Source organism: Natator depressus, chromosome 8, assembly GCF_965152275.1.
Source record: "Natator depressus isolate rNatDep1 chromosome 8, rNatDep2.hap1, whole genome shotgun sequence".
Classification (NCBI taxonomy): domain Eukaryota; kingdom Metazoa; phylum Chordata; order Testudines; family Cheloniidae; genus Natator; species Natator depressus.
The window spans coordinates 37,941,333-37,968,201 of NC_134241.1; the positions used below are offsets into that span (position 1 = coordinate 37,941,333).

The following is a 26,869-nucleotide window of genomic DNA, read 5'->3' on the forward strand; positions in this document are numbered from 1 at the left end:
AAGAATCAAGAGCTACATACCCACCACACCATCACATTATATACCAAGAACATTGTGGGCTATGCTCCAAACTGTCCATTTCTTTACTCCTGTCTGCCTTGTCATTCTCACAAACCTTGGCAATTAGCCTCTTCATCACTCCATAGAAACTCTATGAACTAGTCTCATGTCCTTCTACTCTCTACCCTCCATTATGAGCCTATCTTCTTCGATCAGAGCTCCATCCTTCTTGTGGCAAGCTACCACCACCCGCTGGCAGCAGACTACTTTAATTCCAAACCAACAGGAGCTGTTCCCCAACAGTGAGTTTGGGAAACAATTTCTAGACAGATTATTAATGTATACAATGCTGGTTAGTGAGACAATTAGTTTGGTTGTTTCGATTTGCTCCTAACAAACTTCCTTCCAACCTAAACTTTTTTTTTTTTTTTAATTGTGTATCTATAATGAATTACCTTCAAGTTAGGCGTGATAGCCGCATTACTATCACATCACATTCAGAAAGGGGATCCCATGTCTCTTTACTTGCAACACACTACATAGATATCCCAAAACATAGGCACACTCAAGGCTAAAAATAATGAATGAAAACAGATTATTTAAGGAGGTGGACTCCACAGTTCTGTTGGCTGGGAAGGTGGAGTCATTTATTGGAAAATAAGAATATCTACAGCTAGAGAAGTTTACTCAATATCAAATCCTTCAGTATAAATACACATAGCAAAGGCTATGTCGTAGAGCAGTGGTTTTCAAACTTTTTTTTCTGGAGACCCAGTTGAAGAAAAGTGTTGATGCCTGTGACCCAACGGAGCTGGGGATGAGGAGTTTGGGGTGTGGAAGGGGCTCAAAGCTAGGGTAGAGGGTTGGGGTGTGGGGATGAGGGTTGCGGGTTTGGGGGGGCTCAGAGCTGGGGCAGAGGTGTGGGAGGCGGTCCGGGTTCTGGGCTGGGGGTGCAGGTGGGGCCAGGGATGAGGGGTTTGGGGTGCAAGAGGGGGCTCTGGGTTGGGGGGGCTCAGGGCTGGAGCAGGGGATTGAGGCGTGGGGTTGGGGCACAGGCTTACCTCGGGCGGCTCCCGATCAGCAGTGCAGCGGGGGTGCTAAGGCAGGCTTCCTGCCTGTCCTGGCACCTCGGACTGCACTGCGCCCCGGAAATGGCCAGCAGCAGGTCTGGCTCCTAGGTGGAGGTGTGCAAGCAGCTCCGCGCGGTTCTCGCCTGCAGGCTCCCCCCCAGCTCCCACTGGCGAGTGCAGAGCTGGTGCTTGGGGTGGGGGCAGCACGCGGAGCCCCATGGCCCCCCCGCCTAGGAGCCGGACCTGCTGCTGGTCACTTTCAGGGCGCAGCGCAGTGTCAGAACAGATAGGAATTAGCCTGCCTTAGCCGGGCAGCATGGCCAACAGGACTTTTAATGGCTCCTGACCAGAGCTGCTGTGACCCAGTACCTGGATTGCGACCCACAGTTTGAAAACCCCAGTGGTAGAGGATATACACAGATACAGCGCAACACTGCTGGGGCCTCATTTAAATGTATTTGGTGGTATTATACCAGAACAGAAGTCTTCTGGCAAGGGATTTTCTAACAGATACCAAAAGCCATAGAACACAGTCAACTTGTCTGTCACCCTCCAGTCATTTTCTCCTAACAACAAATCAGAACCTCCGGACAGGTTAATTTAGAGGATGCTTGCGTCTTTATGGCATAATCTTTTCATTCCCACCTCTAAGTACCAGACTGAATACAACCTAGAGCATTTTCGAAACAGCAAAAAAAAAAAAAAGAAAAAAAAAAGAAATCAAGCTGTTCTTGAAGCTGCATTAGCTGGTATCAAATTGTCACAGGGCACAAGGTTAGCTCTAAGGGTTAAAGTTGCTGCTTATTAATTTCATCAGGTGACCTCTGGTTTTTGCATTGTGGGAAAGGGTACATAACACTTCTCCACTCACTTTTTCTATACCATTCATGATTTTTTTCTATCATATCCCTCCTTAATCATCTCTATTCTAAGATGAACAGCTCTAATCTTTTTAGTCTTTCTCCATATGGACGATGTTCCATACCCTTGATCATCCCTGTTGCCCTCCTCCGAACCTTTTCCAGTTCCACTATATCCTTTTTTTGAAATGGAGTGACCAGAACTAGACACAGCACTCAAGGTGTGGGTATACCGTGAATTTATATAGTGGCATTATCATATTTTCTGTCTTATTTGCTATTCCATTCCTAACAGTCCCTAACATTGTTAGCCTTTTTGAATGCTGCTGTGCATTGAGCTGAAGTTTTCAGAAACTATCCATGATGATTCCAAGATTTTTCTTGAGTGGCAACAGCTAATTTAGAAAAAATTAGGAGTCCTTGTGGCACCTTAGAGACTAACAAATTTATTTGGGCATAAGCTTTCGTGGGTTAGAACCCACTTCATCAGATGCATGGAGTGAAAATACAGGAGCAGGTATAAATACATGAAAGGATGGGGATTGCTTTACCAAGTGTGAGGTCAGTCTAACAAGATAAATCAATTAATAACAGGATACCAATTCAGCAGGATAGCAAGGGAGGAGTTTTTTCTGCTGAATTGGTATCCTGTTGTTAATTGATTTATCTCATTAGACTGACCTCACACTTGGTAAAGCAACCCCCATGCTTTCATGTATTTATACCTGCTCCTGTATTTTCACTCCATGCATCTGATGAAGTGGGTTCTAACCCGGGAAAGCTTATGCCCAAATAAATGTGTTAGTCTCTAAGGTGCCACAACGACTCTTCGTTATGTTTGCTGATACAGACTAACACGGCTACCACTCTGAAAGCTAATTTAGAACCCATTGTTATATATGTGTAGCTGGGATTATTTTTTTCCAATAAAGTGCCTGTTTCTCCCACACACTGCCAGCATCTCTTCCAGCAGGCCCAGCACAAAGCTCCCCTCCTTACCTGGCTTCATAATCATTGCGGATCAGCAGAAGGTGCTGCAGGATAGAGAGGAAGAATGGCTCTGCTTTGGAATCCTTTACTGTGTTGAGGAGAATCTGGAAGACTTCACTGAAATCAGTGAAGAAAGGGTTAAGGAAACAGAAGGGTCTCTGGGGAGACATCCAGGTGCTCTACTTACTCTTTCGCTCTGTAGAGGAAGGCATTAGCCGTTCAAAGTACTATCCTCAAAACTTTATCAATGCATATTCCTCTCATACAGAAAGGGGAAGAGGACACACTGCAGGAGACTAGCCGAAAATGGGACTCTAATTCCTTCTCCCTGAGCCTTTCTAAAGCCCAACCAGTATTTGCTAGGTGACATTCTCGTCCCTGATTGGAGTGGTGGTAGAAAAAGGGAAGCTGTTGGTAGCTCATTCATTCCACGATCACAAGACGGCAAATGTCTAGTTTCTCTGTACCCCTCCCTTATGCACCCCCAAACAGTATCCCCAGTCTCCACTTTGGGGATGAGGGCAAAGTCACATGTCCCCCCCCCTCCAAGTAACACCTTTCCCATTATGCAATGACCCTTTGGCTCCTTCTGCTTCAAGAGTCCCTTTTTCTCCCTCAGATCGGCCAACCTAACTTCCCTGGAAACTAAACAAATCTAAGTTTTTAAAAAAAGAGGGGATTGATGGGAAGAACAAAGATTAGAAATCCATTTCTTTTTCCCATCATTCATGGGGTGAGACATATAAACAGGACAACTTATTCAGCGTGGGGGTTTTCTGTTTGTTTGGTTTGCATAACATTTTCTAGGAGAAAAACAACACAAAGGTGTATGCAACATCACAGGCACAGAGAACTGTACAAAATTATGCAGCCCACTCACACCCCTATGTGCAAGGAGGGAGCCCTTAGTCTCTGGGCCACAAGGCATGCTCACTAGAGGGGAAAGTGAGAGCCCACATACATAACAAATAAATTTGTTAATCTCTAAGGTGCCACAAGTACTCCTTTTCTTTTTGCAGATACAGACTAACATGGCTGTTACACATACATAGAGACACACAAACTCCTATTTCGGGCAGCCCCCAAGGTGGAGGAGCACAAACTATCCTGTTGCATGTGGCCAGGAATCTGCTGATTAAAAATTTTAGTGCCTCTGTGTGTTAACACCATAGCCAGTCCTAATGAGGAAAAGCAGCATGTGCCACTTTCCAAGTGACGAAGGTTTCAGTCTCCTGTTAGCAAGGAGGGATCAGTAATCAGCCCTCACCCCTCCAAACAAGGCCTGGACAACTAGCATTTGGCATGACTTCTCCAGCCTAAGTTCTCACGAATAGAGAGATCAACTCTGGTGGGGGATTTTCCATGACATCTGACCTCCAGTTCCTGAGCTCACATCTTTCTCTCTAGGATGTGGAAAAGTTGTTCAGGCTCCTGACAAAATACCCGTCATATCTGTTCCTAAAAACTGCAAGCAATACAATGGTAGAGGTGCAGCTACACATGGCAGATGCTATACCTAAGGGATATATATGCCTTTGTATAAAAAGGGGACATTCCCTAGTACAAGGCTTGATATGGCTCTGTCTAGGTTTTCATTCCATGGTGGATTGATGAAGGAAAATATTCTACTTCATTTTTGCAAAGCAGCGGTTGTTCCAGGTGCCCTCTGGTGGCAAAATCCAAAACAGCCAAACCTTTTGGAAGGATTATACACCTGTTTTGGTAAATGTCAGTAAACATCAATTTCACTAGATAAGCAAAAACTGACAAAAATATTTCCATTGATAACAGAAATTTACAGTTAGGCAAAGTAAGAAAAATGCTGCTTGAAAACTTAATTAGAGTTTGATATTTACTTTGTACATTTTGACATTCGATGTTGACATTTTGTGTTTTAATGGTTATGAAGCTTCATCTTTTTGAATCTCAACACCTATCACCTGACCTTCACATAATTTCCCATAACTGTGAAAATTTAAATAGATAAAAATTAAAAAATGCTGAAAAATAAACCAATATTATCCATCAAAACTATAAAAAAATAAAAATCAAGTTCTGCCACGCCTGCCTATTTATTGCACACAAAACAGGGACAGACAAACTACAGTGTCCATAAAAAGTCAAGTCTGAACAGAAATCCAAAACTAAAGTTTCTGGAAGCGTCAGACAAGCTGCATCCTCCCAAATGACCAAGGTCTGGTCTTCTTCTTTTTGCTAATAAACTGCCAAATCCCTAATAGAGGATCAGCATACCTGCCTGTACTTCGCTAACTCATGTCTTCAGACTTTGTCTGATGGATCAGAGGCATCCTACAATGTATTGGGCAGCTCTGACCCAAACAAGCCCTGGAACCCATGTGACCTGATAACAGCAAGCTGTGCTCGGCCCAGGCATTACTTGACCAGAGGAAAGACCATCAACCTCAGTACCTCTCCCTACATGGAGGTAGGGATGGTACAAAGACTGGCGGTAAGAAACTTCCTGGGGATACTCCTGCCCCAAACGCAACCCCTGCTGAATAAGCATCAGAAGGATATTCCATTTCAATGCGAATGTCCTCAAGGCGGCTCCTGAGGTCTTCAGAATCCTCGTCACCATGTTCTTCAAATACACTCAGCTGTACCTTCAGTTCCTCATTCTCCAGTTTCCGCAGCTCCTGCCAAGAGCATGAGTACATCATAGAGAGGCCATCAGAAGCTATACAGACTCTGGTGGGGTCACTTGAGAGCATACAGTTTTTCAGATGGGAGCTAAACAAGGGCTATGTTAGAGCACAAAGAAATGTAATGAGGGGCCAACATACATTAATGTGAAAACAAGTCTGCTGGAAGCCCCAAGAGAGCCCAGGCCAGCATGGAGCCACAGGTAAGAGGCCCACCAGTGATGATATCAATTCACAGTCACAAGAAGATAGGATCATCATACGCTCCAGGAGAGTGCACAGTCACATGGACAGGGCCAGTATACATAAACGGCAAAGGGAGTGTGATCACCATCCAACTGACCCTGGGAGGCTTGGTAACTAAGAGAGAGGAAGCACTGAGCAAGAACAGGGCTGCAATACAGCCCACGTCATTCTTGCAGCAAGGGTTTGAACACAGAACAGCCATACTGGGTCAGACCAATGGTCGATTTAGCCCAGTATCTTGTCTTCTGACCGTGGCCAATACCAGGTGCTTCAGAGGAATGAACAGAACAGGCAATCAATTGTCCCTATTGTCCACTCCCAGCTTCTGACAGTCAGAGGCTAGGGACACCCAGAGCATGGGGGTGCATCCCTAACCATCTTGGCTAATAGCCATTGATGGACCTCTCCTCCAGGAACTTATCTAATTCTTTTTTGAATCTCATTATAATTTTGGCCTTCACAACATCCCCTGGCAATGAATTCCAGAGGTTGACTGTGCATTGTGTGAAATACTTCTTTTTGCTTGCTTTAAACCTGCTGCCTATTAATTTCAGTGCGTGACCCCAGGTTCTTGTGTTATGTGAGGGAGTAAATAACATTTTCTTATTCACTTTCCCCACCCCATTCATAATTTTATAGACCTCTGTCATATCCCCCCTTAGTCATCTATTTTCCAAGCTGAACAGTCCGTGTCTTTTTAATCTTTCTTCACGTGGAAGCTGTTCTAATACCCCTAATAATTTTTGTGGCCCTTCTTTGTACTTTTTCCAATTCCGATATATCTTTTCTGAGATGGGAACACCAGAACTTCATGCAGTATTCAAGGCATGGGCGTACCATGAATTTACATCCTGGCATTATGATTTTACTGTCTTCTTATCTATCCTTTTCATAATGGCTCCTAACATTCTGTTAGCTTTTTTGACTGCCGCTGCACAATGAGCAGATGTTTTCAGAGAACTATCCACAGTGACTCCAATATCTCTTTCTTGGAGATAACCAGTAATTTAGATCCCATCATTTTGTATGTATGATTGGGATTACGTTTTCCAATGTGTACTAATTTGCATGAATTTCACATGCCCAGCCATCTAGTTTTGTGAGATTCCTTTGTAACTCTCTGCAGTCTGCTGTGGACTTAACTATCTTGAGTAATTTTGTATCATCTACAAACTTTGCCACCTCACTGTTTAACCCTTTTCCCAGATCATTTCTGAATATGTTGAACAGCACTAGCCCCAGTACAGATATCTCTGGTAGACACTGCTTTTGTTGTTTCTTGTCTTTTAACCAGTTACTGATCCATGAAAGGACATTTCCTCTTATCTAGGGGTTCTCAGACTTTTGTACTGGTGACCCCTTTCACACAGCAAGCCTCTGAGTGCAACCCCCCTTATACATTAAAAACCACTTTTTTATATATTTAACATCATTACAAATGCTGGAGATGAAGCGGGGTTTGGGGTGGAGGCTGACAGCTCTTGACCCCCCCATGTAATAACCTCACAACCCCCTGAGGGGTCCCAACCCCCAGTTTGAGAACCCCTGCTCTTATCCCATTACTGCTTACTTTGCGTAGTAGCCTTTAGTGAGGGACCTTGCAAGAGGCTTCCTGAAAATCCAAGTACACTATATCTACTTGGTCACCCTTGTCCACAATTGTTGACCCCCTCAAAGAATTCTAATAGATTGGTGAGGCATTATTTCATTTTACAAAAGCTGTGTTGACCCTTCCCCAACAAATAGTGTTTATCCAGGTGTCTGATAATTCCTGTTTTTTACTCCAGTTCAATCAATTTGCCTGGTAATTAAGTTAGGCTTGTAATTGCCAGGATCGCCTCTGGAGCCTTTTTAAAAATTGGCATCACATTAGCTTTCCTGCAGTCATCTAGTACAGAGGCTGATTTAAGTGACAAATTACATAGCACACTTAGGAGTTCTGCAATTTCATATTTGAGCTCCTTCAGAACTCTTGGGTCAATACCATCTAGTACTGGTGACTTATTACTGTTTAATTTATCAATTTGTTCCAAAACATCCTCTACTGATAACTCAATATGGAACAGTTCCTCACCTAAAAAGAATGGCTCAGGTATGGAAATCTCCCTCACATCCTCTGCGGTGAAGAATAATAAAAAGAATTCATTTAGCTTCTCCGCAATGGCCTTATCTTCCTTGAGTGTTCCTTTAGCACCTCGATTGCCCAGTGATTGTTTGGCAGTTCGTTTTGCTATTAGTTTTTGAATTTTGCTAGTTGCTCTTCAAATTCTTTTTTAGTCTGCCTAATTATACTTTTTATACTTGACTTGCCAGAGCTTATGCTTCTTTCTACTTTCCTCAGTAGTATTTAACTTGCAATTTTTAAAGGATGCCTTTTTGCCTCTAGCCACTTTCTTTTATTGGGAAGAGCAATATTACTGTGTCACTACCAGAGCCTTTTAACAGTATTAGGTACTTTCAATATGAATACAACTGCTGAGATGGTGGCTGTTACTTCTCTCATCGAGCATGATGGTGCCCCATAGGAGGAGATGATTGCTCCTTACCGTAAGGATGTGCTGCAACCCAGAACGCATCAGCTCACTTCGAATGTGAACTCGGAAGTCGAGCTCATCAGCAGGGATGATAAGGGCATTGATCAGTTGCATACAGGCTACCTAAAATAGGGAGACAGACAGTTTCTGCATCAGAGTGAGCCAGGTCTCTATCCCCTCATCCAAGACTTCTAGTCAGGCGCTCAGAATGCCCAGAACACTGTACCCATCAACCAGGGAAGTGCTACAAATAGGGAGATATCAAAGAGATGGTATCTTACACCCTCCCTCCTGTATCCTCCTCACTACAGAGAGCAGTCAAACTGCTAGAGTAGACCAATCCTCTCTTGCTCCTCCCCTAGAACAGAGAACAGTGCCCACATATACTGAGGGTTGAGGTACCTTCAGTACCACAGAGGTTCCGCCCTTTAGGCCATCCAACAAGGGACCAAATCGCTCCACCTCGTCCACTTCTGCTCGCTCTGTCAGTGCCTCCAGAACCCGCTCATGCCTGAAACAGTAGGAAGAGGGAATCAGCAGCAGTCTCAATTGGGGGTGGGGTGGAAAGGGAAGAGGTATGCATGCGTGTCATCGTTGTAAAACAAAGAGACAGGGAGAGAAGTGGGGACTCCAGAGAGGCAAATGACAGCCAGCTCAAGAGAGATGAGTGGTTGAATGAATCCCATAGATACGTACATGTCCTCGGGCTGAGGCAGGATACAGAGAGCTGACAGCAGTTTCACAGCATCTATCATCATGGAAGGGACTTTGGGGTCAACAGCTCTCACCAACAGCAAGATCCCCTCCTCTGTTTCCAGCATTGTCTTGATTCCAAACTGAAGGGGAAAGAAAGGATGAGTTAGTATATTTGACTCAGCTAGCCCACTAAGGAGCATAGTGCAAACTGTTTATGCCTCAAACCTGAGACTGCTTTAAGGCTAAAGGGAAGCAACTTCACCACAAACAGTGCAGATGGCAAGACGCTTGTCCAATGTCTGTCCACACATCCCTTCTATTATTTCAGAGGGGAGACCAAGGAAGGACAAGGGGGTAGGAGTTGGGGTGTCCTAAAGGGTCAAAGCCAGCAAGAAGAAAGGTACTTAGTGGGATCTTGACAGGTGTGCATGGATGTGCACAATGAAAGGAAAGTCCCTGTGAGAACAGTATCAGAAAGAAAGGAGTCAAAGAAGCTAGAAAGGAGAGATAGAGACCTCACAGCATATGTGAGTGAGAAAGGAAGGGTGAAGAGAACCAAAGGGACAGGGGAGTTTAACAGAATTAGTACTAGGTGTCCCAGAATGCCTGCAAATGAGAAGGGAAAGTAGGACAGCCTGGGGCATGAGTGAGAAAGACAGAGAAGGGGAGGCTGGACAGAGGGCAGAGATGTAGAGTACAAACAAACAGCAAAGGAGACACGGATATTGGTGTCCTCAGAGTGCCCACAGGTGTGCAGAGGTATAGCAGAGAGGAGGACACAGATTGAAGATAGCACAGTACCAAAGTGTCCCCAAATGTCTGAAAGAGAGAGTATGGCAGGATTGAGAGAAAGTATACTGGGGGCCCAAAAGAAGTAGGAGTAGTACAGGACAGAGGTGGGGGGGAGGGGAGGGAGGCAGAAGTGCACAGGCTGAGGAAGGGGGTGAGAAGCGTGAGTGAAATGTAAGCAAGGGTTTACTGAAGAGTCAGGAGCCTTCATCCCCACCTCCCCTACCACTTTTGGGGATGGCCCCATGCCACCAGAGCAGAGAGCACATGAGGAAGAGGAGGTGGCAATATATGGATGTATCTAGGGAAAGGATAAGGATCTCACCTTGTTGTTCATGAAAGCCTTCAGGCATCGGATGATCTCATGTTTGCTCCGAGTGTCATAGGAGCTGTGAGGAAGGAAAGCCAGCTGATGAATAGTCACATGGAGCATGATACACGGCATCATGCTTCCCCCAATTAAAGGACAGTAGGCCCACAACTCTCAGGTGGGGCCAGGAGAGGTCTTAGGTGTCCAGTGCTGCACTAAGACTCCAACCCCCCACACACACCTGAATTCAAAAGAAACACAGGGAAAAGGCTGCTACATCTCCTGGGGGAAAACCTCCACGCTCATCCCACCATAACCCACCAACACACACACTCCCTACCCAACTTTAGCCTCTGCCCTTTAGCCCCCCCCCCCCATGAGTCACCCCCACGTACACATCCCTGTTCATCTCACCCCACTAAAGACCTCTTCTGGCAAACCCTAGCCACAAACCACTGCCCCATAACTGAACTGCACTGGAGCAATGCCCCCTCCTCCCCACACCCACACACTTCTGACCATACAGTGAAACCTCCCTGCCCCAAGACTTTCTTCTTGTTGCCGCCCCCCCCTCCACCTTCAATTAGCCAAACAACACGTATATGCAGTAATAATCCTGTAGCCTCCTCACAAGCCCTTTAGGATTATGAAAGCTTGTAAACGTAACAGGACAGGGTCTTACTTGACTCTAGCTGTAGAGAGCTATGCATAATAAGTTACCACTTATATAGCTCTTCAGCCACAGACCCCAAAGCACTTCATAAAGATGGGTAAAAGTACCACCATCCCCATTTAATAGATGGGAAACAGACAGAGGGGGGTGTTACAGAGCCAGGAAAAGAATCCAGGTTTCCTGGTTCCCAGACTCCTGCCCTAACCATGAAACTGTGATGGATTTGGAGGTGCCCTGTCATAATTTATGAATATTGTACGTTAGCTTGGTGATTGGGGTATTTTCTGTATGACTTTACAGATTTAATTCAACAGGAGTGTGTCTGTAAAAACAGGCAGAAAGGAGAAAGAATGGCTGAAGATAGCCACCACTCAGCACACACACTTGACAGTTGTTAGGGGACAATGCCAGAAAAGTTAGCTTTGATGATTGGCTGGCAATGGAGGAACAACCGACAAAACTGGTTATGACCAGGATGGGAAAAGACCTATGAACACAGAAGAACAAAAGCACTTCTCTCTGTAATGCTTTGTTCCTACTACTAAAATGAACACTCCCCTTGGCTTTAAGAAGGCTGACTGCTCACTGGACACCACTGGCCATAGACTCGCAGAGGGAAGAACTGCAAGTGCTCAGACTCGGTCTGACCTGCAGGATACACAGGATGCTGCTCCCCAGGGCCTGGTCTAAGAGCGGGAAGATTGTGGAAAAAGCTCAAAGTTTGATGGCTGAGGGGGCACACTCAGAGAGACCAGCTAGGGGACAGATGTGCAGCTAACCCTGGAACCATAACAGACACACTTAGGACACTTTATAAATAGCTTCCATTCAGTTTGTCCCTCACCTGGGTGCCTCGTCCTTCTCATCATGGAGCCTTTTTAATATGTCCAGCAGGCAGTTGAGGCCCTCAGCCCCAAAATTCTGTACCCAGCTGAAAGAAACACAACAGAGTCATATTAGCAGCACATAGAAGGACGGAAAGTCACAAAACCCTCAACCACCCCCTGCCCTCTCTCTTCTCTATTCAATCACAATGCACCATCCCCAGCCCCAATAAGCAAGCACCTAACCCCCTTGCTTATAGCTTCAGCTCCCTGCCTGATCTCCTTTGCTCCAGCCAGCCCTTTACCTGACAGGATTGTTGTTGAGCGACACTCGCAGAGACTCCAAACAACCGAGCAATTGGGCATCCCTGAGATTTGATTTCAGCTCCTGGATATAGATCATGGCCGACTTAGAGCTCTCCTTCTGACTCATGCCCTACACAGGGAAGAAAGAACAGGCTATTAGGTAAACTAACTGTGGTTGCAGCACCAGGGCATAGAAATGGGTTTTCAAAATGGTATTTTTATGTTGTGTGAGTGGGCACACACATACATGCGCCCTCCATTTCAAAGAGCTTCAGAGTGAAGCTAGCCTAGCTGAAGCATTAACCGCTAAATTAGCTGTAAAGTTTAGTCATCCTCAAAACCTGAAACTACCTAATTTAGTTTAGTGTTCAAAGTAAACATAAGTTATAATTATAATTATAACTGGCTTTCTCAATATACACTCACGAACACAGACACACAACTGAATTAGAATGTTGGAGTTATTTAAAAAAAAAAGTTTGAAGGTCAGAGGTATTTCATAGTTACATTTCTGATCCCTTACCCTGACCCTCCATCCATCAAGCTTACAGGCAATCAGTACAACTCATATCAGTAGGCTGTAACTATAGTGGGGGAGGTGGCAATCAGCAGTTGGTGAGTGAGGCAGATTTGGTTCTCCAGCTCCTATAGGAATGGTGCCCAAGTCAGTTCTGTTTGTGGACTATATACAGATGGATAGAAGGGGAGATGTTGGTGTTTGGCACAGTTGTTGGAGACACTGGGCATGGCCACTAGGTAACTAGAGGGGATGGAAGACCACGAGTGCCGATGAAGCTCCCTCGCACTAGGCCCAAGTGTCCTTGGCCCCCCCGCCTGGAGGCACTCGCAGCAGTTATGCTGAGGATCTGCAACAATATGTTGCAGAGTCAGACTGCCTGAAACTAAACAAGGCCAAACGAGGGCAGATATGGAAGAACAATGCTGAATAAAGCAGCTTTATGTATGGTTTAACAGATGGTACAGAGAACAAGGGAACTAGCTGGTAACTGGATTGGCTGGCTATATGGATACTTAGGGCAGCTTGCTATTGGATAAGTATGCTGAAGAAAGGATGTATAAAAGCCCGTGTAATTTCCAGCTCTGTGTGAAGGATTTGAGATTCTATTCTCCCTGTACCTTGTTTGCAGCTGCAAATAAACTTTTCTGCTTCTCCACCCCATTGTGATTATTGGGTGATGCACACTGGGCAACAAACCTTGCTGTTGTTCGCCTCTGGCACTGGGTGCCGGCAACAGCTTCTGGCGTCCCTCGGAGGGCGACGAGGCCACTATTTAGCCTTGCCCGGACCCCTCCTGGAGGTCGAGGATTGCGGTGAGAACCGACGCCCAGCACCGGTGAGTTCATCGGGGGAGACGCGATTTGATTGACCCCGGAGGGCACAACAGTGCAACGCACTCATATAGTGGAGAAGCAGCTGTGGGCGACGGTGAGGAACCGGTCCCTTGGACATAGGGGAGGAGCAGCTGCGGGCGACGGTGGGGAACCGGTCCCTTGGATAAGGTAGGAATCTTTTGAAATCCAGATTGTATGCTCTGTTGGAACCTGGGGACGCCCAGAGTTACCCTGTAGGTATGGAACAGGGACAGAGCTCAGGGGTTAGGGCACGGTGTACACCCCTAGAATGCATTTTAGCAAACTGGAAGATATTTGGTGCGGATCCGATGACTAAGAGTCAATTAAAACGATTCTGTACAGTTGACTGGCCTCAATATCAACTAGAGGACCACGAGTGGTGGCCACCAGGAGGGTCAATTAATTACAACACGATCCTTCAGTTACTCCTGTTCTGTCAGAGATCAAGGAAACGGCATGAACATATGTATGTGCATTTGTTCTTGGCTTTATGTACTCGACCAGATATTTTACAGCAATGTAATCTGACTCCGACTGGTTCAGTAACAGCTAATGTTAGTCCCCAGACCCCCACCCCCACTGTAATGGCAGAGCCAGTGTCCCCTTCGGCCCCCACACTGCCACCTATAAGGGTAGGATGCCTCGGGTTACAGACATTGCCCCCTCGGTGGGACTCTATCCTTTGATTACTGAGACTGTTGTGGCTCGCCCAGGGGCAGACGGACGTCAGGCTACCACTATGCAAGTTTACACCCATGTGCCATTCAATCCCATAGACCTAGCAGCTTTTAAAACACAGGCTGGGGAATTCTCAACGAACCCAAGCCGGTTTATTTCAGTCTTTGAGGGGTGCCTCAGTAGTCACAAGCCGGATTGGGACAATTGTAATATCCTTCTGAGAACTCCGTTGTCTGAGGTGGAGCAGAATCAGGTTACAGCTAAGGCAAGGGGAGCGTCAACTTTCAAGCGAAAGAAAGGAAGCTATCTGTCAAGTCCCTACCCCAAGCACTCGTAAACGGCTCAGAGCTTTTCTGGGTATGGCAGGCTTTTGCAGGATCTGGATCTCAGAGTTTGGACTATGGGCTAAACCGTTATATGACTGTGTAAAAGGGAACGGATCACGACCCCTTTCACTGGTCCCCAGAAGCCGAGAGGGCATTTAAAATCCTAAAAAGGAAGCTGATGGAAGCTCCAGCCCTGGGTCTGCCAGATCTTTAACAAAAAGGGGTGGCCCTGGGAGTGCTAACCCAGTTGTTGGGGACCTGGAAACGTCCCGTGGCTTATTTTTCTAAGCAACTGGATCAGGTTGCAAAGGATTGGCCGGCATGTTTACGGGCAGTCGCAGCTACTGCCCTAGTGCTTGAGGAAGCCGAGAAGCTAACATTGGGAGGGGTTATGCAAATCTATACTCCCCATATGGTCCGAGCCCTGCTAGACACCAAGGGTGGGCTCTGGCTCACCCAGGCTCGGATTGCTCGGTATCAGGCTAAGCTGTTAGAAAACTCTGAAGTCATCTTACAGCCTTGCCCCTCCCTTAACCCAGCCACTCTCTTGCCAAAAACAGAGGAACAGGAACATGACTGTTTAGAGATCATAGATGCCCAGTACTCCAGCCGTCTGGATTTAAAGGATGTACCCCTCCCAAATGCAGATTATGAGTGGTACACTGATGGTAGCAGTACTGTAATAGATGGGCAAAGGAGGGCAGGTTATGCTGTTGTGACCCTCCATGACACTGTGGAAGCTGAAGGTTTGCCTGCTGGGACCTCTGCCCAGCTTGCCGAACTAATAGCCCCAACCCGTGCACTTAAACTGTCAAAAGGAAAGCGGGTCAACATTTTTACTGATTCAAAGTATGCTTTTGGTATGCTGCATGCTCACGCTGGCCTATGGAAGCAAAGGGGAATGCTGACAGCCCAAGGCTCCCCAGTCAAGTACGGGACCCAAATCCTCCGGCTCCTAGAAGCAATACAACTTCCCTCAGAAGTGGCAGTGATACACTGTAAAGCCCATCAGAGAGAGGATCAAGATGTGGCCAGGTGTAATGCTAGGGCAGGTAGAGAGGCTAAGCATGCTGCCACCCTGCCATCCCCTCAGGCTGAGAATACCCATATGCATGCCCTTATCCCATCAGTAGGGGAGCTTCCAACCCCTCAGTACTCTGGGGAGGAGAGACAGCTAACTGACAAACTTGGTCTCTGGAAAAAGGAGGGATGGCTCCATTCCCCGGAAGGGAAGGTCCTCCTACCAAAGGGACTGATGTGCCCGGTGCTGCAGAAACTACATCAAACCACTCATGCTGGCAGGGAAGCACTTATCCAACTAATGGGAAAATACTTTATCACTTCCGGACTCCGACCCCTGGCTGCCCAGGTACAAGCGGACTGCTTAGTCTGCCAAAAGAATAACCCCCGACCGGGACATCCTGTGCCACCAGCTGCCCTAGAACCCACTCTGGGCCCCAGACAAGTGTGGCAAATAGACTTTACTGAGTTTCCCTGGACCCAAGTGTTCAAATATCTCCTTGTCTTAGTGGATCGGTTCAGCGGATGGCTAGAAGCTTTCCCATGCCGTAATTGCACTGCCAGAACAGTGGCCCTCAAGTTTGTTAAGGAGATCATTCCTCGCTTTGGACTCCCCCAGTGGATGGAATCTGACAACGGGACACACTTCACGTCAAAAATCATCCAAAGCATCTCACATGCCTTACAGATCCCCTGGAAACTCCATACGCCCTGGAGACCGCAAGCCAGTGGTGTAGTGGAGTGTACCAATCAGACCCTTAAACGGCATCTCTCAAAAGTGTGCCAAGAAGCCTCACTGCGATGGCCTGATGCTTTGCCCCTCGTCCTACTCCGTATCCACGTTCTCCCAAAGGGTAGATTAGGGCTTAGTCCCTTTGAAATTATGTTTGGAAGGGCATGGCCTATGAATGGCACCCCGGTTCTGTCAGGGGAATAGGAGTTGGGTAATGGTTTTTTGTCTCAGTATATGTGTTCCCTGTCTGCTGTTCTCTTGTCTCTTCACAGGTACACCAAGGATTCCCAGCCTCTCCCCTTGGACTCTCCCGTCCACTCCTTACAGCCCGGTGACGCCATGTTTGTTCGTACCTGGAAAGACGAGCTCTCCAGGAAAAGTGGAAAGGACCCTATACCGTCCTGCTGATCTCCCATACAGCGGCAAAGATCGAGAGACACAAGAACTGGATCCATCACTCTCATCTGAAGGCAGTACCTGCCCCCTCGTCAGCAGAACAGTGGACCGTCCAACCTGCTGACTCCTCATCTAGTGACGATCTCGGGCTAAAGCTACTGTTTAAAAGACACAAATAGCAGGCACCTTAATGCCTAAATGGGCCCACCCAGGTACCGGAGACCCTGGGTTGGGAAGACTCTGGTAATAATTAATTGGGTAACATTGTTGTTCTCTGTATTGTTATTTCCAAACTGTGCATATCGGGAGCATAACTCCTTTGTTTCACTTGCGCACCATGTTGCTACTTTAACAAACCAGACTGATTCCTGGGTATGTGCTCCAACTCCAGTCCCCCAAAACGGGAATGCCCCTTGACATGCTGCCCCTGACCCTAGCAGAATTAGCCGCCACCAAAGAGCAGGAAAGAACGGACTCGCCGTTCTGGAACAAGACCTCTTTACAGAAAGCCACCTATCAGGACCAGGAGTATTCAGTTGCAGTGCTCACTGAGGGAGTATTATGTTTTACCCGAAACCAATCTGATCACTATGGGCGTCCTGTGGGAAAGAGCTCCTGTGTTATTACACAGTGGGCTGATGGATATTGGATAAAGACCAAGAGGGGAGGCCAGCAGTGTGGGTGTAATGGCTCCTCCTCTTTTAGGGAAACTCTTACAAATAATCTTACCATAAAAGAAGGGTTTGGAAATATAACTTGCCGTCCAGTTAATATCTCCAATGTAGCAAGCCAATGGTGGGTTTGTAGTGGTCCCTATGGCGAGTGTAATTTGAACGGCACAATTAGAAACACTCCCACTTGTACCCGATCAGGAGGATGGGATGCCCCCCCTTAGGGGCATATGAACTGTTTGGAAAAGCAGCCAAAGCAGCCTTAAATATCCCAGGAATCCCCTTAAGAAACAGTCCTTACCGGGCCCTACAGGGTCACTATTTTGTATGTGGCCGAAAGACTTACAAGGTGCTGCCAGCCAACTGGACAGGTAGCTGTTATATAGCTCATGGAGTTCCTCATCCGTCAATAACTGCCACACTGCCCAAAGGAAAGATTAGAAATGCCCAAGATACCTCTGTTGAGTCACAAGAAAAGACCCTGCAGCAACTGACTACGGCATTGGAGGGCAATATAAAGAATTCCCTCACAACCGAGAAGCTTGTAGGGTGCTCTGCACTGGGAATAGCGCCACTGTTTACCGGGCCAGCCATGGCATGCATAGGCTGCTATACTGTAAGGCTGCAAATGGTACTTGAGAAAGTTGCCTCAGAGTTAGAGGACTCGATTAGTGATTTAGGGTCAGCAGTAAAAACATTAAATAAAGAGGTACAGCAGCTCAGGACGTTTTCCCTCCAAAACAGGTTGGCTTTGGACTATCTCTTGGCATCCCAAGGAGGGGTTTGTGCCCTCGTCGGGCCCCGATGTTGTGTATATGTAAATGATAGCAGTTATGAGATCTATGAAAACGTGGTACAGGCTGAGGCCCATGCCCGAGCCGGAGCACAGGTTGCCTATACTGCCCCCGAGAGCGATTGGTTGCAAACCTTGTTTTCAGGCTGGGGTTTGTCGTCTTGGCTTGGTGGTTTATTTTGCCTGTTATTGAAACTTCTTTTTCCTGTATTGTTTGTATTAATGGTATTATGCTGTGCAGTCTCATGTGTCAGGACCCTTTTGCAAAAGTTAATAAGTCATTCTCTTCAGGGCTATCGCAAAGTGCTTATGCAAAGTCCTATGGTAAAGAAATAAGTAGCCCAAGTGAGAAAACTCAGAGCCAAGGCTGTTGAGTGTTCTCAAAGGAGGGAGTTGTTGGGGACACTGGGCATGGCCACTAGGTAACTCGAGGGGATGGAAGACCACGAGTGCCGATGAAGCTCCCTCGCACTAGGCCCAAGTGTCCTTGGCCCCCCCGCCTGGAGGCACTCGCAGCAGTTATGCTGAGGATCTGCAACAATATGTTGCAGAGTCAAACTGCCTGAAACTAAACAAGGCCAAACAGGGCAGATATGGAAGAACAATGCTGAATAAAGCAGCTTTATGTATGGTTTAACAGATGGTACAGAGAACAAGGGAACTAGCTGGTAACTGGATTGGCTGGCTATATGGATACTTAGGGCAGCTTGCTATTGGATAAGTATGCTGAAGAAAGGATGTATAAAAGCCTGTGTAATTTCCAGCTCTGTGTGCAGGATTTGAGATTCTATTCTCCCTGTACCTTGTTTGCAGCTGCAAATAAACTTTTCTGCTTCTCCACCCCGTTGTGATTATTGGGTGAGGCATACCGGGCAACAAACCTTGCTGTTGTTCGCCTCTGGCACTGGGTGCCGTCAACACTGCTGATGGATAGGTGAAGCGGAGGAGGATCTGTGTTTGGGCCAGTGGCCCTTTGTACATCAGTGCATTCACATGCTTTTCACTGGAGTATTTCAGAACACATAAGTAGGGCCTACCAAATTCATGCTCCATTTTGGTCAATTACACTCATAGGATTTTAAAAATTGTAAATGTTATGATTTCAGGTATTTAAATTAAAATTTTACTGTGTTGTAATTGTAGGGCTCCTGACCAGTGTTCCCTCTAATTTTTCCCACAAATGTGCGGAATGATTTTTATTATGCATACCAATATGGAGGTGATGTGTGACACATCACCTCCATATTGGTAGACATAACAAAATTCATATGGCAGGGGTGGGGCTGAGGGGTTTGGAGTGTGGGAAGGTGAGGGCTCCAGCTGGGGGTGCGGGCTCTGGGGTGGGTCTGGGGATAAGGGGCTCGGGCAGAAGGTTGGGGTATGGACTCCAGCTGGGGGTGCAGGCTCTGGAGTGGGGCTGGGGATGAGGCAGAAGGTTGGAGTGCAGGGGGGTTAGGGCTCCGCCTGGGGGTGAGGGCTCTGGGGTGTGGCCAGGGATGAGGTATTTGGGGTGCAGGCTGCCCTGGGGCTAGAGCGGGAGAGGCGCCTCTCCCCACCACAGCAGCTCCAGGGCGGGGCTGGGAGAGGGGGAGTCTTGGGGGCCCAGCACTAAGGTCTTTGAGATTAGGATTCAATTCCTTGGATCACAAAGGCAGTCATACACTGGTATGAGGTGCCCTCTGTCTGCCTTGTGGAAAAGGTGGGCTGCTGCAGTTTGAATGAATGGGAACTTGTATACGCCCTTTAGTGCCATCATTAAGTAAAAAGTGTTGCTGTAATTGAGCCTGGAAGCCATTCATACATTCTAAGGCCAAAAGTTGCCATCATTCACCCTTGTGAATAAACTGATTATTGTGCCAGGGTTCACATCTGACCAAAAGAGTACAAGCTTCTGAATCAGCGAAAAAGGTACAGGCATTTCTACTACTAATGCTATCTGGGTGTCCAGGAGCAGTGGTGATTTCAGCAGGACCTGGAGACCGTTACTCACCTGAGATCAGGGTCAAGACAAGCCCTAATTTCAGCTAGTAACTTGAATTTCTTCCTTCTTCCTGCAACTACAACCTCAATCTTTAGCCAGCTGCATTTTATTCAGGTCCTTCATAGTTAGGTGAAGACACTATTAGCGTGTGATGAGAAGGTGATAGAGCTGAGCATCAATAGCATGGTACTGGCAATGAAGTGCACAGTGTTTCATGAGCTCCCCTACAATATAGTAGTTGACATCTCCAACTGGAACTGGCATCAAAAGTACATAATGTCAATAGCTCCACGTTGGCACATCTTTGCAGTATGGCAGGGGAGGGTTATATTAGAAATGTGAATGAGTAGGTTGGGTGCAAGAGGATATCTGAAGACAGGTGAAAGGAGGATTCACATAAGGAATGAGAGTTAAGGTCAAGGTCTTTTCCTCAAAGATTAGTATTTACAAGAAGAAAGTAAACAGAATCGCTCTCAGCTTGTGATTCTAGCCAATCCTTGAAGCACGGTATGTGAATTGCTTTAGTTGCCCCAGGCCCAGGATAGGATGCATTCCATAGCAGGGCTAGAAAAGCTTTCCCTTGAACTCCTGAGGTACTTCTTCTATTGCTCCTAGATGAAGGAATCCACCTTCTTCCCTCAGTTGTTTCATGAGATTGGTCACTGAAGCGGGAGCGGGGTGGGAGATTAGCAAGGACTTGAATTATATAGAGTGACCTTTGGTACTAATTTCACAATACCCATTGGTCTGAAGTTATCCCAGCCCATGGTTGAGAAAAATGGGAAAGACAACAACCCAAAATAGGGGTGAGAAGAGGAAGCTCTGGTGGCATCAATGCATGGTTCTTGACATGAACGTCAAACCTGCAGTTTGGAAGATAATGTCAGGCAGGCGGTAGGAGAAGAGGGAGCGGCTCTCTTGCAGGAGATGAGACTACCTTGTATAGTAGTTAGTAGCTCTGCGTTGTTGAAAAAAGGAAGTTCCCTGTCAGAACTGGCTCTACTATCTAGAGGGTTTTCTCCTGATAGTAAGTGTATAGATACCCTGGGACCTCAGAATAGCTTTAGAGTCCTTAAGAATATGTAAGCTAAACGAGTCTGGCCCTTCAAAGCCAGTTTGGATCTCTTGAGGAATCCCAGAGGACTATAACCAAGATGTGCCCCCCAACCCTCCCAGTAATGCCTGTGACCTCTGCCACCTCCTCATATTCTCTCTCTCTCATTCCAGTGGGCTAGTCAGGCACCTAACTGGTGAAGGAATGTCACACATGAAGCTGCACAAAACTTCATTTCCCCCCCAAAAATCAATTGCTATTGCCTCCCCTTCCCCAAAAATGGGACGAGGAATTACTGTTCATTACTTCCCCATTCCCAAAGGGGAAAGGGATTCCACACAAATGACCTCTACCTGCAGGGAAGGGGGGCTGAAGACTGTCCCTGGCTCTGATACACAGGGCTGGAGAAAAGCCCTCTCTCAGTGTCAGGAGTTTCCCCCCTGCCCATACATGGGAGGGAAACCCCAACCTGCTGGGGGAGGGGCTTTCCGAGCTTTGCGTTTTGAAAGCTGGGGTCTAGAACTCAGCCGATTAAGTGTGGAGCTAGCTGCTCCGGCCCAGCAGGAAGAGGGGAGGGGCAATTCCCATGATGAAAGTGGTACTCTAAGTTTCCTGTAAGCTGTGCAGCAGCCTATTAAGCACCGACCTGTCATGGCTAGGGGAGAGGCGCCCCTCCCCCGGCCCTAACCTAGCCCGGCCCCCGACCTGCCGTGGCCTCCAACCTAGCAAAAGATTCCAATCTTGCACATGAGGTGCATGTACAACACAAGTGGGATCCACCTAGACAAAGACTTGAACTACCACATTCTAATTGTGATGTAACTGATTTCTATTTACAATTTAAAGTACCTGAAATGGTTGCGTGAAAGCATTCCCTTAGGTTTTAAAAAGGAAAGTATTTTAAAACACTTATATTTGGAAACCCTCTTTAAATTATATACATCCTTCCTACATATTCTGTTTTGCCATCATTATGTTCTATGTGAGGTATAACGATAATGCATGCTATTCAATGAAAAAAATACAACATAGTATTTGAATGAAAATCTCTCAGCAAAACTCAATGTCCTTAAATTGAGGCAGTACAGCAGATAGAGCTGGAGACTGTAACTTCCTTGAACCCAAACATCTCTGCTGATGGAGTTACCAACTCCACTGCACTGGAACACTCAACTGGCCAACAAATCATCTACATTCTGACAGACCTTCTAGACTCATTGACTGGTCAAGTCAAGGTAGGATGTGGCTTAGTACCTTGGACTCAGAGGCACAGATGCAGAGAAATACCCCTTCTATCACTCCAGCCCCTTCAAGCAGCATGAGTAAGAGGCATGTTTTCTGGTGTCTAAAGTCAACAGTTTAAAACTCTGGTGTCTAAACCTAGGCACCTAAGCCCATCTTTAGGCAGTTAAATAATAGTGGCCTGATTTTCAGAGGTACTGAGCACCAGCAGCTCCCACTGTAGTCACTGTGTAGCTAAGTGGACTGTGCACGTGGTGAAGAATCTAACTATTACTGCCTGCCTCCTAGTGGGGGAGGGAAAGAAAAGGAGATGATGCTCAGAAATAAAGATGGAGCTCTGGAAGCTGGTCTTGGTAGGGGTGCTCAAAAGCGCAGCTGGAGCAGGACACTAGAGACTGGGCTTTTGTTTTGTTTTTGGTTGGGAAAATCACTTTGGTAAGACTACCCACATGATGAGTTTACATTTTGATGCCTTTAAGCAAGGAAAAGGAAAATGCAAGTGGAGATCTCCAGCAGACACTTGGGGAAGTTTAAAACTCCATGAGGACCTTATGGTGTGTCCAAAGATTCAGAATTTTTTTTGAATAATTTCCCATATGTGCACCCAACTTTGTCCAATATTGTTCTATGCACTAGATCTCATTAGGACTCAAATGTGAAGTCTGTGGTGCAAACCATTCAAAGAGAGGGCTTGAAAGAAGAGCAGGAGTAGGATTTTCAAGAAGTATAATACCAGCTACGTATTTTCTAAGCCCTATGTCTCAGAAATGACTTGGCAGATTCACCACACATTTTGATTTTTTTAAAGGATAGAAGAGTCTCCTGTAGCCAAACATCACACTTTTAAAGTGGAAAAGATCTTTTTTGGAAGTGGAGACCAAAAATCGAGCTTATAATGGAAGTTTATTTACAGCTTTGGTTAAAGAGAGGCTCTCCCCCCCTACAGAGGCAATGTCAGCTTGAAACATCTTTGTAGAACTTTAGTACTTAATATAGTTACTTATAACATGCACATATACTAAAACAAAACATTTTGTTTCAAAAAGGCCATTTTCATAGAAAAAAATTTCAAATGAAAAATTACTTTTTTAGAAACAAACTTCACAGAAAATTTGTTTTTTCAGTTTTGAGTTTTCAACAAAAAAGGAAAATTGAGAAACTGAATGTTTGTCCCCCTCCCCCTCATCCCTTTTTGCAATTTTTAAAAAGAAACCCTTCCCCCAAAAAATGGATTTTAGGTTTCAAAAAATGAAAAGGGTTGGGGGTTTTTTTGGAGAATTTTTTGAAGGTTTTCATAAAACACACTTAGCATTTTCAACCAGTTATAAAATGTACTATAAATGAAAGAAGTTACCAAAAAACAAAAAAAAACAAAACAAAACATTTCCCCCCATTTTATTTACGTTGTCAACTGACAACACTCTCAGCTAGTTTCTCCCTTGTTAAGGAGCCCTTTATAAACATCAACAGGGGAGCAGAAAAAAACCTTAAACACACTTTTAAAAATAATGTTTTTAAACAGTCAATACTGTGTCCTGAAATAATGGAGCACTATCAGAAACTGGGTATTTTATTTTAAACTAATCATTTAAAAAATGATGGTTACTGTAATCTTTTAATACTTAGCCATAGAAAATCTTTGTTCATTCTGCTATATTAAAATATAGTTATGAAAATAAATCATACAATATGATGAATTTATGAGAAGAAGGTTTATGAAAACTCAGCATTGGGCTAATTTCAGCCTCTTCAAACACTTCATTGAGCCCTGGTCTACATTAAGAGTTTCGGTCGAATTTAGCAGCGTTAGATCAATTTAACCCTGCACCCGTCCACATGACAAAGCCATTTACTTCGACTTAAAGGGGGGGATTAGCGCTGAAATCAACCTTGCTGGGTCAAATCTGGGGTAGTGTGGTAGTAATTCGACGGCATTGGCCTCCGGAAGCTAACCCAGAGTGCCCCACTGTGACTGCTCTAGACAGCACTCTCAACTCAGATGCGCTGGCCAGGTAGACAGGAAAAGGCCCGTGAACTTTTGAATCTCATTTCCTCTTTGGCTAGCGTGGCAAGCTGCAGGTGAGTGCAGATCTCACCAGCAGAGGTGACCATGATGGAGTCCCAGAATCGCAAAAGAGCTCCAGTATAGACCGAACGGGAGGTACAGGATCTGATCGCTGTATGGGGAGACGAATCCATGCTAACAGAACTCTGTTCCATAAGATGAAATGCCTGAACATTTGAAAAAAATCTCCAAGGGCATGAAGGACAGAGGCTATCACAGGGACCCACAGCAGTGCCGCGTGAAACTTAAGGAGCTCAGGCAAGCCTACCAAAAAACCAGAGAGGCAAACGGCTGCTCGGGGGTCAGAGCCCCAGACATGCCGCTTCTATGATGAGCTGCATGCCATTCTAGGGGGTGGAGCCACCACTACCCCACCCCGTGCTTTGACTCCATCAATGGATCATCACACAACAGGGATGCGCATTTTGGGGATGAGGAAGATTAGGAGGAGGAGGAGGAGGAGGTTGAAGATAGCGCACAGCAAACAAGCGGAGAAACTGTTTTCCCCAAGAGCCAGGAACTGTTTCTCACCCTGGACCTGGAGCCAGTACCCCCCGAACCCACCCAAGGTGGGCTCCCGGACCCGCCAGGAGGAAGAGGAGGGACCTCTGGTGAATATAACACATGGTTTGTAAATATAACACATGGTTTAAAAGCAAGCGGGTTTAATGATTAATTTGCAGCCAATACAGCTACTGGAAAAGTCTGTTAACGTGTCTGGGGATGGAGCGGAAATCCTCCAGGGACATCTCCATAAAGCTCTCCTGGATGTACTCCCAAAGCCTTTGCAAAAGGTTTCTGGGGAAGGCAGCCTTATTCTGTCCTCCATGGTAGGACACTACCACACCAGGCCAGTAGCACGTAGTCTGGAGTCACTGCATAACAAAGCATGGCAGCATATGGTCCAGGTGTTTCCTGACATTCAAGCAACATCCGTTCTTTATCTCTCTGTGTTATCCTCAGGAGTGTGACATCATTCATGGTCACCTGGTTGAAATAGGGGAATTTTATTAAGGGGACATTCAGAGGAGGTCGTTCCTGCTGGGTTCTTTGCCTGTGGCTGAACAGAAATCTTCCCTGCTGTTAGCCACGTGGTGGGGGGAAGTGTGAAGTGATCATCCCAGAGAATTGGGTGTGGGTGTGTGAGTATGGGGGGGGGTTAGTTGGCTTTGTGCTACACGTTAACCCAAAAACCGCAGCCCCTCCTTTTAAACTGCCAATCCATTTTAAATGGCCAACCCAACAGCTGTTCGGTATGGGAAATGAGGTCACAGCTGTTTGAAACCATTCCCACATGTTATGAAGGTTAAAGAAGCCAAAAGACTGGCTTACCATGGCTGCCTGCAAACCGAATTCTGTTGCCCGCCAGCTCTGCGTGTGTGATCTCACACACCAAACTGGCAGACCCTCAATATAAAAGGCAAAATGTGACCTTGTAACGAATGTATATGTGCTATGTAATGTTAACAGCAAGGTTCAGCCTGAAAGAGTCTACCCATTGTTCTCTAAAATGTGTCTTTTTAACGACCACTCTCCCTTTTTTTCCCTCCCGCAGCTACAAATGTTTCAACACTCCCCCTATCATCTCCGTCCCAGAGGCAGTGAAGATTAGAAGGAGAAAAAAACGCGCTCGCGATGAAATGTTCTCTGAGCTCATGCAGTCCTCCCACACTGAAAGAGCCCAGCAGAATGCATGGAGGCAGACAATGTTAGAGTCCAGAAAAGCACAATATGAACGTGAGGCCAGGTGGCGGGTTGAAGATAAGAAGTGGCGGGTTGAAGATGATAGGTGATGTCAGCTTGCTGACAGAAGGCAGGAGTCAATGCTGGGGCTACGGGAGGATCAAACTGATATGCTCCGGTGTATGGTTGAGCTGCAGGAAAGGCAGCATGAGCACAGACAGCCACTACAGCCCCTGTGTGACCAGCTGCCCTCCTCCTCAAGTTCCATAGCCTCCTGACCCAAATGCCCAAGAACGTTGGCGGGGGGGGGGGGGGGGGGGCGCAGCCTCCAGGCACCCAACCACTCCACCCCAGATGACTGCCCAAGCAACAGAAAGCTGACATTCAATAAGTTTTAAAGTGCAGTGTGGCCTTGTCCTTCCCTCCTCTCCCATCCCTCCCGAGCTACCTTGGCAGTTATCCCCCTGTTTGTGTGATGAATTAATAAAGAATGCATGAATTTGAAGCAACAATGACTTTATTGCCTCTGCAAGTGGTGATCGAAGGGGGGAGGGGAGTGTGGTTAGCTTACAGGGAAGCAGAGTGAACCAAGGGGCGGAGGTTTTCATCAAGGAGAAACAAACAGAACTTTCACACTGGCCAGTCATGAAACTGGTTTTCAAAGCTTCTCTGATGCACACCGCGTCCTCCTGTACTCTTCTAACAGCCCTGGTGTTTAGCTGCGCATAATCAGCAGCCAGGCGATTTGCCTCAACCTCCCACCCCACCATAAACGTCTCCCTCTTATTCTCACAGATATTGTGGAGCACACAGCAAGCAGTAACAACAATGGGAATATTGGTTTCGCTGAGGTCTAACCGAGTCAGTAAACTGCGCCAGCACGCTTTTAAAC

The 26,869-nt window shown here is 46.4% G+C and overlaps 1 protein-coding gene across 1 annotated transcript in view; it reads right to left on the reverse strand.

Moving 5' to 3' along the window:
• Positions 1-26,869, reverse strand: part of DIAPH1 (diaphanous related formin 1) — a 154,803-nt gene that overhangs the window by 81,279 nt on the left and 46,655 nt on the right. Inside the window, exons 5-12 of the mRNA XM_074960803.1 lie at positions 11,961-12,091; positions 11,676-11,762; positions 10,174-10,237; positions 9,060-9,199; positions 8,766-8,874; positions 8,376-8,486; positions 5,459-5,577; positions 2,930-3,046 (exon numbers count right to left, since the gene is read on the reverse strand). Coding sequence (XP_074816904.1) covers positions 2,930-3,046; positions 5,459-5,577; positions 8,376-8,486; positions 8,766-8,874; positions 9,060-9,199; positions 10,174-10,237; positions 11,676-11,762; positions 11,961-12,091 — 878 coding nt within the window. The remainder of the gene's footprint in view (positions 1-2,929; positions 3,047-5,458; positions 5,578-8,375; positions 8,487-8,765; positions 8,875-9,059; positions 9,200-10,173; positions 10,238-11,675; positions 11,763-11,960; positions 12,092-26,869) is intronic.